The sequence below is a fragment of the Mus musculus genome, chromosome 9, assembly GCF_000001635.26.
Source record: "Mus musculus strain C57BL/6J chromosome 9, GRCm38.p6 C57BL/6J".
Lineage (NCBI taxonomy): Eukaryota > Metazoa > Chordata > Mammalia > Rodentia > Muridae > Mus > Mus musculus.
The window spans coordinates 65,839,697-65,855,719 of NC_000075.6; the positions used below are offsets into that span (position 1 = coordinate 65,839,697).

At 41.1% G+C, this 16,023-nt stretch overlaps 1 protein-coding gene across 10 annotated transcripts in view; it reads right to left on the reverse strand.

The window, feature by feature from the left end:
* Trip4 (thyroid hormone receptor interactor 4) overlaps nucleotides 1-16,023 on the reverse strand; it is a 79,950-nt gene that overhangs the window by 10,771 nt on the left and 53,156 nt on the right. For 9 of the 10 annotated variants that reach the window (NM_019797.4, NM_001170907.1, NM_001357872.1 and 6 more), the window contains 2 exons: nucleotides 13,130-13,254; nucleotides 11,671-11,762 (listed from right to left, as the gene is read on the reverse strand). In NM_019797.4, the coding sequence (NP_062771.2) occupies nucleotides 11,671-11,762; nucleotides 13,130-13,254 (217 nt within the window). Of the gene's footprint in view, nucleotides 1-11,670; nucleotides 11,763-13,129; nucleotides 13,255-15,631; nucleotides 15,789-16,023 lie in introns of those variants that run through there. The other variant, XM_017313494.2, reaches the window with a different exon arrangement.

Here is a 16,023-nt window from a genome sequence, read left to right on the forward strand (position 1 = left end):
CTAAAGTAAGACTCTTCTAGCTACATAATGACAAGTTAGGAAACTATTATGGGTTAGCAGAAATGTTCTCTAGCAATGCCCAAATGATCTGATGTTTCATTATTTCATATCTTAGGATGTCTAACATATAGCATGTTTGATAAGTGACTGATAGGCATCTTGGTCACACTTCATTACCACAAAAGCTCTTTTCCCAGTAACTATTATGAAAAACAGAACTTTATTTTCTTTATTTTCTTAGTCACCTTTTAAGACCTACCCTCTCAAATCTGAAAGTATTAAAAACAAAACAAGAAGAGCCAAGAGTCTTGCTGGGCATGGTGACTCATGCCTGCAGTCTAACAGCTGGGAAATGGAGGTAAGGGGATGATGCACTTAAGGCCAGCCTGGGATATGCAGGAAGTTTGAGGCCAGTCTATGCTACATGACAAAAACCAGGGCTGAAGAAGACTTAGCACAAGTCTTTAATCCCAGCATTCAGAAGGCAGAGTCAGGCTGGTCTCTGTGAGTTGGAGGCCAACACAGTCTACATAGAGAGCGCTAGGTCAGCTGGAACTACCTAATGAGACTCTGTCTCAACAAAGCAAAGCAAGATAAATCCTAACAGTCCAAATTATACAGAGAAAAAAATAATTTAAAAAGTTAGAATATTCAAATTTGTCTATAACTAATAATAGAAGCATAAATACTTAAATTTATTTACTGACCACACTGATGAATGTAAGTGATGCAGTGGAAAAAACAAAGGGGATTTCTCAGTTTCTTGGTCCTATGCATACATGATGGCCTTTAGTGAGGCAGATGTGGCATGTATTCTTAGAAAATATAAACAGTATCAACCATCAGACACCAATAACATACTCATTAACAAAATGAAAATATTCGCAGTAGAGGAGTCAGGAGGATGAATCAGTAGGCACACTGAGCGGGGTAGGATCCATGCAGCTCACTGGCTGAGCAGCCCAGTTACATCTGTGAGCTCCAGGTTCCAAGAGGATTACCTCTCAAAAAGTTGAAGAAGAACTAAACAATACCAATGTGTGCAGGCCAAGGGACAAGATTTTGTGAGCTGGTTCTTGCCTTCTACCTTGTTTCAGGGCAGGATCTCTGTTACTTCTACTGCATTCCTAAGTTTCTTCTCTCCTCTCACCTTAGGAATGCTGGTGCTGTGCCTGAAGATGTGAGCCACCACATTTGACTTTTTACGTGGTGATGGAACTCAGGTGATCATGATTGTGTTGCACACCTCTACCCTGTTTGTTTGTTTGTTTGTTTGTTTGAGACAGAGTCTCTCTACATAGCCCTGACTGTTCTGGCACTCACTATGTAGAACAGGTTGGCTTCCAAATCACAGAAGTCCATCTGTTTCTGGAGTGCTGAGATTAAAGATATGTACCTCCATACCCAGCTATTTTTAATTTGCTATAGAATTATTCCTGTAAAGGTCACTGCTGACTTCCATGCTGCTAAATTAAATGATCAGCTCTTGGTTTTTATCTTAATTATGCTATCCTAGAGAATTTGACAGGCTGTCCCTGCCTCTCCAGTAAATGCTGGGATTAAATTAGGGATGTGCTATCACACCTGGCTAGCCCATTTATTTAGCATATATATTTTTATGGTGTTAGGGATCAAATCCAAAGTCTCCCATATGGTAAGCAAATGCTCTAGCATTGAGCTACATCCCTAGCCTGACAGAAATGTCTATAGCTCTGTCTTAAACATGGTCCCCACTTAACTTCTAGGATATCATTTTCTTCCTAGTTTTCCTACTTTCTTGGCTGTTTTTCATCTTCCAGCCTTAGTTGTATTTACAAGCTTGTTGCTCTCCTTCAATGTGAGTAATAGAAATCTATCTGTAAAGATTTTCCAAGGTCCTGGAAATGCAAATCAAAACACAAGGAAGATGGCTCAGCAAGGCAAGGCACTTGCTGGTAAGCCTGATGCCCTGATTTCAATATACACAGTAGGAGAGAACAACTCCAGATAAAGAAAGTTGGTCTCTCACTTCCAAGCATGCACTGTGACATATGCCCCACGACATTTCCACGCACAAGGAATATATATATATATATATATGTATGTGTATATATATATATATATATATACATACATATATATATATATATATATATATATATATATATATATATATGCACACACAAATCGCCACACCATTTCATACTAAGATGGCCTAATGAAAAGGTGGCGAAGGTATGAGGCGCCAGGCCCCTCTGCACTGCTGATGTGATGTAAAGTGCCACAGCCACAGTGGAAAATAGTTTGAAGGCTCCTTAGAAGGTTCAGCAGAGAATTATCATTATCCCCAGCAACAGAAAAGAAATTAAAAGAATCTCAAATGGGTATTTGCACACTAATGTTCTAAGCGACACCAACAGTGCTATAACTGATGAATAAAAAAATATGAAGAATCTATCTCCATCAAAGTATTTTCCAGTCTGAGAAAGACAGGAAATGCTAAGACATTCTATAAGATGCGAAAACTATGGAAATATGATAAATGAAATAAGACACAAAAAGATAAATTCTTCATGATTCTACTTAAAAAGGTACTTAGAACAGGCAAAGCCACACAGATAGGAAGTAAAATAGGAACCAGTTAGCTAGCTAAGAGGGTAAAGGCACTTAGCAAGCAAAAGGCTGTCCATAAATAAAAAAATGTAGCGAAGATACTAGATGCCCTCTTACCTCTATAAAGTTGCCTTATAACCTCCACACATACACCATGACTTACATGCTTGAGCATATGCAAGCACACATGGTGGAAAGAAGGAAGAAAGGAAGGAAGGAAGGAAGGAAGGAAGGAAGGAAGGAAGGAAGGAAGGAAGGAAGGGGGAAAGGGAAGGAGGGGGGAAGGAGGGAGGAAGGAGAGGGGCTGGAGAGATAGGACCTAGTTTGGCTCCTAGCACCAAGGCAGCACACAACTGCCTATAACTCCAGTTCCAGGGGATCCAATGTCCTCTTTTGACTTTCATGGCTCCTGTACATAGGTAGTACATATACATACACTCAAAATTTAAAACAGAAATGAAACATTTTTAAAAATGAAAATAAGTAGCTGGGCATAGTTTAATCCCAGCACTAGGTAGGCAGGTGGGTCTCTGTGAGTTGGAGGCCAGCATGGTCTACTGAATGAGTTCTAGGACAGCCAGGGCTACATAGTGAGACCCTGTCTCAAAAAGCAAGCCTCCCTCCCCCAACAAAAAAAGTGAAATAGTAGTTATACCAGGGACTAAAAGGGGAGGGGAAACAAGTAATGATTTAATCGGTGCAGGTTGGCAGTTAGGATACTAGGTAGTGATGGTAACTATACTCCAATATATTTAATGTCACTGATCCATAACACATAAATGTGCTTAAAATGGAAAAGTATCTTATATAAGGTTTATCACAATAAAAATAAAAGTTTAAAAATTAAGGTTAGGTGCTAGAGAGCTTGGTTAGGGGTGAAGGGTACCTCCTGCTCTTTCAGAGGATTAGAATCTGTTTCCAGTACCAATATCAGGCAACTCAACTGCCTGTAACTCTAGCTCCAGGGGGTCTGATGCCCCCTTCTGGCCTCTAGGTACCTGCACACACAAGACATACTTACACATAAACATACATTTAAAAAATATTTCTTGGGGGCTGGAGAGATGGCTCAGAGGTTAAAAGCACTGACTGCTTCCAGAGGTCCTGAGTTCAATTCCCAGCAACCACATGGTTGCTCAAAACCATCTATAATGGGATCGGATGCCCTCTTCTGTTGTGTCTGAAGACAGCTACAGTGTACTCATATAAATAAATAAATAGTTAAAAAATCAAATATAAATAAAATTAAATAAAAAATATTGCTCTATTTTCTGTGAAACTCAAGATAACTCAAACAAGCAATAGGATGAATATTTATACACCATCCAAAGAAACATAAATTTGATACTCATTTGCTGAGAAATGATAGTAAAAAAACAAGGTTTTTATTTTTCATAATTAAAGTGTTTCCAAAACAGAAAAAAAAAAAAAAAAAAAAAAAAGCCAAACCATTTCGTATGGCTAGTAAGAGCACAGCAATTCAGAAGAGAGCAGTCTGGTGTCTGAGTCAAGAAGACCCAGGCAGCACTGGTCAACCTTGTGTACTGTGACAAGCATAATGCAAACTGTGTACCAAGGCTCTGGTGAAGTTATTTGACACAGCCTTGGATGAGGTTTGCCAGAAACAGCTATATTCATGTGAATTTGAATTCATTTTTGGTACTTGCATGTCTAGAAACCTTTTATACTGCTAAATTTCTCTAAACCCCACATTCACTTTCAAAGTCCCAAAAGGAGAGGCTGTGACTCAATTCGTCAGAAGTTGAGTTTGCCTCTGTACCTGGCTTCCTAGAATGTTTCAAAGCCCTATTACATGGCTTCATCTTGTTCTTCCTTCAGGACTTTGTTCAAATGTCAATTCTGACATAAATCTCTCCCGACCCCACTATTTAAAAATCAGCGGTAGAGTGCTTGCTGCTTGCCAAGAATGCACAAGGCTCTGGTTCAATAATCAGCACCAACAAAAATAAATAATGAAAACATAAGGAAATCACAGCACCAATTACCCTATAAATTTAGCACTTTGAACTTCTTTCCTACCTTATCTTTTTCCATAGTACTTACCATGATCTGATAACATATATTTATATTTTTTGCTTCTCTTCACTAAGATGAAAGCTTCAAAAGGGCAGACATTCCCACACCCACCCTTGGAGGGAGGGCTAGGAGATGGCTCAGTGCCTAAGAGCATCTGCTGTGAAAAAAACAGGGCTCAAGTACAGGAAGCTTCAAGTTCAGTGGAAAATGGTCTCAGAAAGTAAGGAGACTGATAGAGGAAGGCACCGGATGTTCTCTGCCCCTCTCTCTGCTAGGATCAGACACAACATACATTAGGCAATCAATGAATAGTTGTTGAATGCTGTTGGCACCGTCCCAGCAGCTGGGATCATGAGCCTTTTACCACAACTTCCACTGAACTTGAGAGTGTTCACAAGAAACAGAAATGAGGAACAAAGCAGAAGTCTAAAGAGAAGTCCATTTGGATAAGTCTTGTATCTCTCAAGAATATAATAACCCTTGCCCTTGAGGTCTGGACACGAAGGGCCACATTACACACTAAGCAGTGCTTAGTTGGCCCGGTAATGTGGGCCTCTAGTCCCAGCTGCTGGCAAGATTGAGGCAGGCAAGCACAAGTTACAGAGAGAGTTTAAAGAGAGCCTGGGCAACTTACTGAGACTGTATTAAAGTAAAGTATAAGCAAGGCTGGGGCTGTAGCTCAGAGGTGATCGATCAGCATGCACAATGCCCTTGGTTCAATGCCCAGCACTGTGGAGGGGTGGAGGGAAAGAAGGCTTTGTATCTTTGGTCTGAGATTTACAAAGCAGCAACTGCAGCGGCTCAGCAAGAATCAATTCGCAAGGGTAATGAACACAAATAAACTCTAATGTCACATCCAGTTTAGATGCTAAGCTAAGGGTCACTGATAGAGCATAATAAATAGGTCGGGAAATATGAGCTTTATAATCAAGGAACAATCCAAATTTGGGCACAGACTCTGGCAGGTGCTTTTATTTTGGTCTGTAGAGACTTTTATCACGAGTTCCAGCCCGAGGAGCAGCAGAGGTGGGCCTACCTCTCTTTCATGCCTCATAACTTTCATAGCTGTCTAACATAACAAGTAATTAACTGCCAAACAGCTATTTCTTCTCCTCTGAGGGGAAACTGCTCACCAGTCATTTAGAAAACATTGTTTTGTCATTTTCCAAACAGAGAGGAAAAAGGTTAGTACCTTTTGGCAACTACTACTGATTTAGAGCCAAATAAAAATTTCTGCCCAACTCGGCAAGGCCCCACTTCATCCTTTTGTTAAAATGATCAATAACTTCTTAATTATGTCACTCTTCCCAACAGATCCCCAGGTGAATTGCATATATACACACTGCACTGTGTGTGTGTGGCCATGTCTGTGTGTGTGGTGGTAGTGCCTGAAACAGGGCCTTGCACATGCTGGCCAAGCACTATCAATGAACTATAGCTCTAGCCTATAACTTATAAAAATCTTTTTCCTGTTTCCTGATGACTAATAGCAAAAGCAAACACTTAAGAAACAATTCACCCCCAGCCAACCCCCCCACACCCCATACCCCCCCACACACACGCAGATGCACAGCTTGGTCTTCATGTGGGTTCCCCAACAACTGGAGCAGGAGCTGTTCCTGAATCTACGGCATGCCTGCGGATCCCATTCCCCTAACTGGGCTGCTATGTCTTGCCTCAGTGGGAGAGGATGCACCTTGTCCTGCAGTGACTTGATGGGCCAGGGTGAGATAATACCCAGGGGTCTCTCTTCCTCTTCTCGAAGGAGAAGGGGAGGGGGGAAATGGGGGAAGAGCTGTATATAGGGGAACTGGGAGGGGAAGGGGGGCTGATATTGGGATGTAAAGTAAATAAATAAATGAAAGCAAAGAAAACAATTCACTAACAAGAATATATATTTGCTGGGGAGAAGGGACACAACTAGATAATCTATGAATCAGGCTCTGATTTAAGAGCATCAAAGCACTAGGCTGGCATGCTTTTAACCCGAGCACTCAGAAGGGAGGTAGGAGCAAGTGGATCCCGGTACACAGAGCTAGTTTTTCCTAGGACAGCCAGAGCTGTACAGAGAAACCTTGGGCTGAAACGAACAAAATGAAAACCAACCAAACAAAAAAATCTCTACTACTATCTAAGCAGCACAGATGTCAGGCTTAGTAGCAAACTCCTTTGTCAACACTGAGCCATCTTGCCAGCTCAATAGCTCTTTACTTGACAATGAACATAAATTTCCTAGATTTCCTTACATACCAGCAGTGGCAATGAAGGCCTTTTATGCCAGCACTGAGGAGGCAATGGCAGATAGATCTGTATGTATTCCAGGCCAGCCAAGACTACATAGTGAGATCTTGCCTCAAAAAAAAGAGAGACGGAGGGAGGGAGGGAGGGAGGGAGGGAAGGAAGGAAGGAAGGAAGGAAGGAAGGAAGGAAGGAAGGAAGGAAAAATATTTACTTATATAATTATCCACTCATCAATAAATATTTGGGTGCCTAGTATAAGCCAGACACCATTGTAGATACTAAAGGAAATGATAAAATTAGCCATAGATTCTGCTCTCAGGTATTTGAGAGTCCACTAGATATGTGTGTTAAGGATCAGAAGTGAAGACACAGGTGTGTTTTGTGTTTTCTGTGGTTGTTGGCTTAAGCCCAGTAAACATGCTGTATGAGCCCTGTACCACTGAATATACCTCTGCCCAAGAGACCGTTAAAGAAGCCAAAGTTGCTGGGCATGGTGGTACATGCCTATAATGCTAGCATTCTTCAGGCTGAGGCAAGAGGATTGCAGGATTGGAAAGTTCCAGCCTGGGTAACATCGTGAGACCTGAGAGTCTATGAGAGGTGTGGGAAGAGAGACTACCTTTCAGGGCTTGAAGAAGGGAAATATAATCTCTAGTCAGAAGAGATTCCATGTCTTTGGAGAATAATAATAGACACTATCACACTCAATCACTAAATATGTGCCACACTCATGTATATGTATTTTATTTTCTAAATCTCTGGACAATTTGGGATAGGCATGGTAGCACACTTTTGTGAGACAGAGTTTGTCTGTAGCCCTGGCTGTCCTGGAACTCACTTTATCAACCCAGCTGGCCTCAAACTCACAGAGATCTGTCTGCCTCTGCCTCTTGAGTGCTGGGATTAAAGGCATTGGCCACCACCACCCAGCTCTGTAGCACACACTTTTTAATCCCAGCAATTGAGAATTAAAAATAAGTGAATCTCAGTAAGTTCAAGGCCGTGCAGGTCCATAAAGCAAGTTCTATGCCACCTAGTACCATCCTGTGTCAAAAACAAAACAAGATACTAGAGACTTGGCCCCATGCTTAAGAGCACTGGCTGCTCTTCCAGAAGACTTGGGTTTAGTTCCTAACACCCACATGTTAGTATACAGCGTCCGTAGCTCCTGTTGCAGGGGCTCTAACATCTGGCCTTAGGGGGCACTCATGCAGTGGAGCACTGACACACTTGCAGACAAACCAGCCATACACATAAAGTAAAACAAAATAAACAACAAAACTTGCTAAACTAAGTATCATTACCCTACTTTCAATGATGCTCTTAAAGAAGCTAGAAGAAGTCATATTCTTCTCCCTAAGAGGACTGCAATTCTATTCTTGGTGTCAATCACTAGATAGGGGAACCCAGTAGAATCTTTCTCAGCATAATTCCTTGAAGATAGGATCTGGTCTGTTACAAAAGCCTTAGCATTAAATAGACTAATGGTCAGAAAGCTGGCACAAGAGAAATGGATTCTGTTGGGAAGAAATAGAATAATCAATGACCTTGGAGATTTCAGACAAATCTGAGTTTCTTTTGAAGGCAAGGATATAAATAGCACAAACAACACAGACCTGTAAAAACAAAGGCCACCAACTCAAAGCCAAGACTGAAAACTTGTTAGGTCTGGAGAACTGCTCACAACCACAGCTGCTAATGGTTATGGATTTGGCAATCAAAATGTCTTTGTTAAAAAAAGTTTTAACTGCCTTGCTATTGAGGTTACAAACCACAGCCTTGATGCATTGTTGCAGTCAACATCCTCCCTGCTGCTCTGGAGCTCTTACATCTGCTGCTGGCAGATAAAATGCTGGCAAACAGCAGGGGCTCCTTCCAGGGGAATACAGGAGAAGGAGAAGCTCAGAAAGGATGGCTCTCATCTACCTAGCTCCCCTCAGCATGCAGCCCTTTCTCTGCACTTCTTCCCTGTCTAGGTTCATCCCCTGACATTAGTCAGAGGAGGGTTGAGGGTCTAGTGGGATTTTTTTTTTTTTCTGGCAGAAATTAGACATGCGGCTAAACTGGCTTTAAAGGATAAAAGGAAGACAAGTTCTTACGCCTGTTCAGCACATACTTTTCAAAGGACACTTAACAATGTCATGAACTTGATTTTACTTTTTTGGGGGGTGGGGGAGCGTTTACAAGACAAGGTTTCTCTGTGTACCCCTAGCTGTCCTGGAACTTGATCTGTAGAGCAGGCTGGTCTCAAACTCAGAGATCCACCCGCCTTGGTGTCTCAAGTACTGGGATTAAACGTGCGTACCTTCACTGCATGGTGATTATTATAACTATGGAATAAATCCTTTTGTTCTTATTCTTTTAAATATTTATTCAGGTATTTTATGTGTTGTGTGTGCTCTGCATTGTATGCCTGCATGCCAGAAAAGGGTATCAGATCCTATTACAGATGGTTGTGAGCCACCATGTGGGTGCTGGAACTTGAACTCAGGGTCTCTGAAAGAGCAGCCAGCGCTCTTAACCACTGAGCCATCTCTCCAGCCCTCTGCTCTTAAAGAGAACTAACTGGTCAATCTAGTACATTTTAATTTATTAAAGACAGGGCAAGAATGTGAGGTCAGAAATAAATTACCCAGTTTCTTTGGGGAAGGAAAATGTTAGCAACAACAGAATGCTGAAGGAGAATGTGGTCCAAGTCACATAGGAAATTAGTGTCAGCTAAAAAAAAGGGTTGGTAGCTCCATGGTTTTTCAAGGAAAATGAACTTCAGCTAGTTGATAAGAATAGATACTGAAGATATGGGGCAGACACTGTTTCCTGGATGGTTCTTTCTCAATAAACTGAACTTACAAAGGATAAAGGAAAGCCTGGCATGTACATTCTAAATTGTGCATGCCAGGGCTACAGGTCTGTAGTATGTAAACAGGCAGTGGATGTGTGTAGAAGGGGAGAGGGAAGTAACTCAGTGGTAGAACATTTGCACAAAGTCCTGGGTTTGATTACTAATACGTTTCAGGGAGAAAAATGTTTAGGAACACTGTACCCTATTATCTGTTTCTTGGAGAGCCTTAATTGATACTTGCATATTAAAGGCTCTGATAAACTCTATGGAAAACAAATCTGTTTAACCCAAAGATGTCTCCCAGATGTGCACTAACTTTAGGGAACACCTACATGAAGTACTTTGTGAAATCCTAGGGATAGGAAGTTTTCCCCCCAATACCAAGAATTAGGCTAGGAGGGGTAGAGCACTTGCCAAGAATGAGCAAGGCCCCAGGTTTAGTCAACAGTACCATGTAGTGAGAATTTTGATTTCTTTAAAAAAAAAAAAAAAGTTTTCATTTTAACCCCAGGTGCAGGATATGAGCTGCTTCAGCCTGTCCACAGCAGCCTGTCCACAGCAGCCTGTCCACAGAGCTGACTATGTTTTGCCTCGGGCTCTAGCAAGAGTGTGATTTCACTAGCTATAGATAGTTTCTGCAATTGTTTCAGGACAGCCAGAGCTACATAGTAAGATCTTGTCTTGAAAAAGAAAGAAAGCCCAAGATATTTAGGAGACTGGGAGAGCTCTGTGTTGGAGAGTCTGATTAGAATGCAGGGAGCCCAGGGTTTATTCAGCACAGCAAGGGAAATGTCCAGACAAACAAATTTACTGAGCAAAAATAAGTTGCATGCACAGAAGTAGAAGCCCTAGTGCTTAAATTAACTGCTCAAAGAAAAGGAAAACAATACTGTCTATAAGACTTTTTCTGCTTTAAGGACGAATTTGGCTGTTTTGGAATTCCTGCCTGTCTGAGCCCAAACATACTCTACATTTGAGGCATTTGCTAATGAAATTAAAGTTCTTTAGTGCCCTCTACTGTTTAAAAGTATGTTTTGAATCATGTCAATTTAATGTTTAGCACTTTAAAAAAATGTTTATTTATATATATATGTTCATTTATACACACATACCTTCCAACATGGCTCAAATCAAACTAAGTTCACACATACTGTCTATTGAGTTCAATGGTCTGGAAGAAATGCTTCAGAATAAGCCAAAACGGAGAGAGTATCCATGCCCAATACCCAATCAAAATAATATTTTAGGGTCTCTTCATTTCAAAAAGGAAATATATTTGTTTTGCTTTTTGTTTTGTTTTGTTTTGTTTGAGAAAGGGCCTCACTAGTAGCCCTGGCTGATCTGGAACTTACTATGAAGAACAGGCTGGCCTCTAACTGACAGAAATCTACCTGCCTCTGCCTCCAGGTATGTACCATCAGGCCCAACCTAAAAGAACTTACACTTCCTTTCCTGGACTTCAATGGCAGCTTTTTTCCCCAGAAATGGATATGTGTTGCTTCTCTATACACTGGAAGCCAAGCCATCTCTAAGTACTTCTGTTTCTGACCTAATCCTATTCTTTCTCGATTTTACATGTGTTAAAATATTTCCCTGGAGCGGGGGTTGAGGGTGGGGGGATGGTGGGGTGGTGGTTACATGCCTGAAATCTCAGCACTCAAGAGTCAGAGACAAGAGGATAATCAAGAACCCAAGAGCTGTACATACGTTCCAGTTCAGTCTGGGGCATGGCTGAAATCAAAACACTGCAGGGTTCAGTACAACACTCTCCCCTGGAAGGCAGAGGACGTAGGGTTTTAAATCTGAAGCCAGCCTGAGTTATGCCGGGGGGAGGGTGTGTGTCAGTCCTTTCTTCTCATGTTTAAATTACTAGAACCTTACTGTCTTCAGTCTGTTAAGAGGATCTAGAGCCTGTTAAAACAGCCAGCATCTGCCCACAAGAAGAACTCAATACTCACCTGCTCCTGAAATTGTTTCTGGGACAAGCAATCAATAAGGTCCACACAGCCCAGAAGACAACCCGACGGATAGTCATTTGGAAACTCCACATCTAAACAGAAAACAACAAAAGGACTGGATAAATCTCTTCTCTGTGACCCTGAAACTCAGGAATCTGCTTTCAATTCTGAACACGTAACATTTTCCATCATCTATTTGTAGAACCAAAGGAAACCAGGGAAGTTTTTATATGGCACAAATGCTTGTATTTTAATGAGAACCTAACAAATGACTAGCTTAGTTTACTATCCACATGCTAAACTTGGTAGCTTTTACTATTAAAACAAAAACCAAAAAACCGTTCATTTACCATCAGGTTCAAGGAATCTACAAGTTAATTCTGAACAAATTAATTCTAATGTTCTCACAACTGGATCAGATTAGAATCTGGTGGTGTGATGGTTAGCTTTAACTCTCAACACAACCTACAATCATGGAGGAAGAGTCTCAATGAGAAAGAGATCTTCAACATCAGGTTGGCCTGTGGGAATGTGTGGTGTGGTGTGGGGTGGGTGGTTCATAAACTAACTGATGTAGGAAGCCCCAGCCCACTGCAAGCAGCTCTGTTCTAAAAAGAGTGCTGAGGTGTGTGAGAGTGGAGATGAGGGACAGGCCGTGGAGCGTGGTTATGTGTTCCTGACTGGATGTGATGACTGACAGGAGCACTTACTTCAAGTTCCTGCCACTGTGACTTCCCTGAAGCAATGGACTGAAACCTGGAACTGTGAGCTAAAGCAAACTCTCTCCTCTAAGTTGAGTTAGGTTAGTGAATTTTATCATAGCCAAAGAATAAAACTAGAACAAGAGATACAGTGTTTTAAGGAAAATAATTAACATTTACAAAATTTAAATAATGATTGGTTGCTGTTTGGTTTGAGAAATCCTCCTTTTCATTTTCTAATTTCTTATTGTATTATTTTTTGACACAGGGTCTCACTATGTAGTAAAGGCTAGGCTGGAACTCATGAGGGAGGGTCAGGTGGGCCTCAAACTTAGAGAAATCTACTTGCTTCAGTCTCCCAAGGGCTGGGATTAAAGGTATGTCCCACTACACTAGGCATTGCGTTTTTAGTGAAATTAATGCTTTTGAATAGCTGTCTAGGATTTGTTACTCAACAGACAAAGAAGCTGAGGGTGGTGGTTTATTCCTTTTATCCTATCACTTGGGAGGCTGAAACGGAAAAAACCTGCCTTGAGTTTGAGGTTAGCCTCAACTACATAGTGAGTTCCAGGGTAGCTGTGCTATACTAAGAGACCCTGTCTCAAACTCAAACTAATAAACAAATGTGAGGTTCAAAAGTCTATATAACACAAGAAAAAAAAAAAAAACAAAAACAAATACAAAGGAAGAAGGAAATAGAAGTGAACATTAAGGACTTCTCTCCACAAATCAAGCTGGAGCATATATGTGGCTGTTACCTTTCCCACGAAGAAGACGATAGGTAGCCTGGAGTTCTGAGACTTCCTGAGGGGAAGGTCTTTTGCCCGTGGCTGCTATCCAAAGTCTTCCTCTGTGAGGAGTATACCAGGATCTGCCCTCCACCCTTAAACAAAATCAAATTCCATGGGAGAGATCTAAACTCTAATTTCCTTGAAGATTTCCTAATAGATTACAATTCTGCAGCAAATTATCCAACTGGATCAAGAGACCTGAAGAAGACACCTCAGCGACACCCTTCCCTTAGCTGACCTGAACCCTCCCATTCTCTTTCCTGTTGTCACCACCACCAGTCATTTCTCTCAACTCCTACTGGCCACCAGATCTCTGTAACTCAAACAGGGAACTGTCACTTGTCTTGGGACTTCTATAATTTACATTTATAATTAAGTTGTTGCATGTATTTGTAGGAAGGGCACATATGAGGCATGGCATTTCTAGAAAGGCTAGAATATAACTGGCAGGAGTTGCTTATGTTGTCAGGGGCCTGGTGTGGTGGCACACACCATTAACCCCAGCACTTGACAGAAGCAAGTGATTATCTGTGAATTTGAGGCCAGCCTAGGCTACATAATGAGTTCCAAGCCAGGCAGGGATATCTAATGAGACCCTAGATCCTAAATGTATGTCTGTATGTATATGCAGGTATATGCTACATATGTTCTCAGAGCCCAAAAGAATGTGTCAGAGTCAACAGAGGGCTCTGAGCCATTTGTCATTTGTTCTGAGATCCTATCTTGGGTCATCTGGAAGTACAGAAAGGATTTTAGCCACTGATCTATCTCTATATATCCCCTCCCTTCTTGACATACATTTATTTACATAAGTGCATGCATATGTGTATGCATACATATGGAAGTCAGAGGATAATTCTGGGGAGTTGGTTCTCTTCTTCTACCATATGGGCTCTGGGGATCAAACTCAGTTTGTTAGTCTTGGTAACAAGTTCCTTTACTGCCATCTCATTCTTATAACAGGAAATAGGGCTGTGAAATGTTCAAATTCTTAGTTTTCCAACATAGGTGAATTAAAAGAATGTCAGATACACTGTGTGTAACCAGTATGCGGAATGAACAAATTGTATGGTTCCCTCTGGTCAAATAACTTGAAGATTTGCTGAAAAAATGGTCCCCCAGGTGTGAAAGCACGACTCACTGACTCCTGTAGGGTTAATGATGTGACAGATGCTTCTCATCCTCCTCTTTTCAGTGAGAAAGGATGAGTAACCCAGATCCTAAAGAGGAGGAGAGAAACAAGAGCATTCTGACTCCCGAAGCCGAGGAGAGCATGCTGTTTCATCTCCTACTTTGGAAAAAGAAGAGAAAAAATGTGAAGGGAATGAGAACACACACTGAGGGCTCAGATGCCCTGGAAAAGAAGCAGAGTCCTATTGCTTGGTATTAACAAGTACAGCACTGCACACGTGGCTGTGAAGCAACAGAGCCAAACATGAAAGCATGACCTTTTGGGGGGGGGGTCGGGGTCGGGGGAGATAGTTGATACACCTTAGTAAATGATGGAAGGAAATGACAGTTAACAGCAAAACCTGTGTGGTGCAAATGACTGTTTCTAAATGTTGATATATTTTCTTTCCAACAAGTAGAGAAAGGCCTGATGCCCACACAGTCTAGTGCATGAGTACTTTGAAGACATAAAGTCTAGCTCTGTAATTCAGAGCAGTCTAGCTTACCTTTGCCTGCCTCACTGTTTGCACTTGTCAACTGTGAAGTGATAGCCTGGGCTACACAGCTGCTCCTTTAGAAACTAAAATCCTATTTTATATATATATTAGGATATATACACACACAGGCATATAAAATTTGAGGAGGTAAAAGGAAGGGGAAAATGAGCATCTGATGTAATAATAAGTGAAATGAAAAACCCAAACAAAAATATATAACATGATCTCAATATGTGATTATTCACATAGGAGAACCAACAGAAAGAAACATTCCAGGCCAGGCATGGTGATACATGCCTTTAATCCCAGCACTCAGGAGGCAGAGGAAGGCAGATCTCTATGAATTCAAGTTTGAGCCCAGTCTGGTCTACTTAGTATTGAGTTCCAGACAAACTGTATGTCGAAAAAAAAAAAAGAAAAGAAGAAAAGAAAAAAAAGAAAGGAACAAACAAGCATTCCAAAAGTACTAAAGCAGCTAATAGCTAATAACTGTTTCTAGGGAGTGAGAGTATGTATGATCTTTTTCTATTTATTGTTTTTCATTTATAATCTTATATTTTCATGAATACAAGTTAAGAAAAGGGAAATTTAAAATATGAATTAAGGGCCAGAGAGATGGCTCGGTAGTTAAGAACACTGACTCTTGAGTTCAATTCCCAGCAACCACGCAGTGGCTCACAACCATTTGTAATGGGATCTGATGCCCTCTTCTGGGGTGTCTGAAGACAGCTACAGTGTACTCAAATAAAATAAATAAAGCTTTAAAAAAAATGAATTAAGAAGAAACACAATACACCTTGGATTGGAGTATGGTGGTACATGCTTTTAATGCCACTCTCCAAGGCCAAAGGAGGATTCTGGGAAGTCTGAGGTCCCTCAAAGGCTGGCTGGGCTGGAAATGTGCTCAGTGGTGCAGTGCTTATCTAGCACAGACACGCTCTTGAATTTGATGTCTAGCACTGGAAAAAACCAAACCAAACCAAATAAATAAAAACCAACGTCAACAGATGATCCTGTGGTGCAGGACAATAGAGAAGACTTTCCCAGTGTGTGTAAGGCTCCGGGTTTACCAACAAACATTCACATTACAAATAAGATCAAAGAATGAAGATTGCTGAACAATATATTAAAAATAAACAAAGCCAAGAGGTTTTCCAAAAGACTTTCTTCCAAAGATGAAAACCACTGGTATTC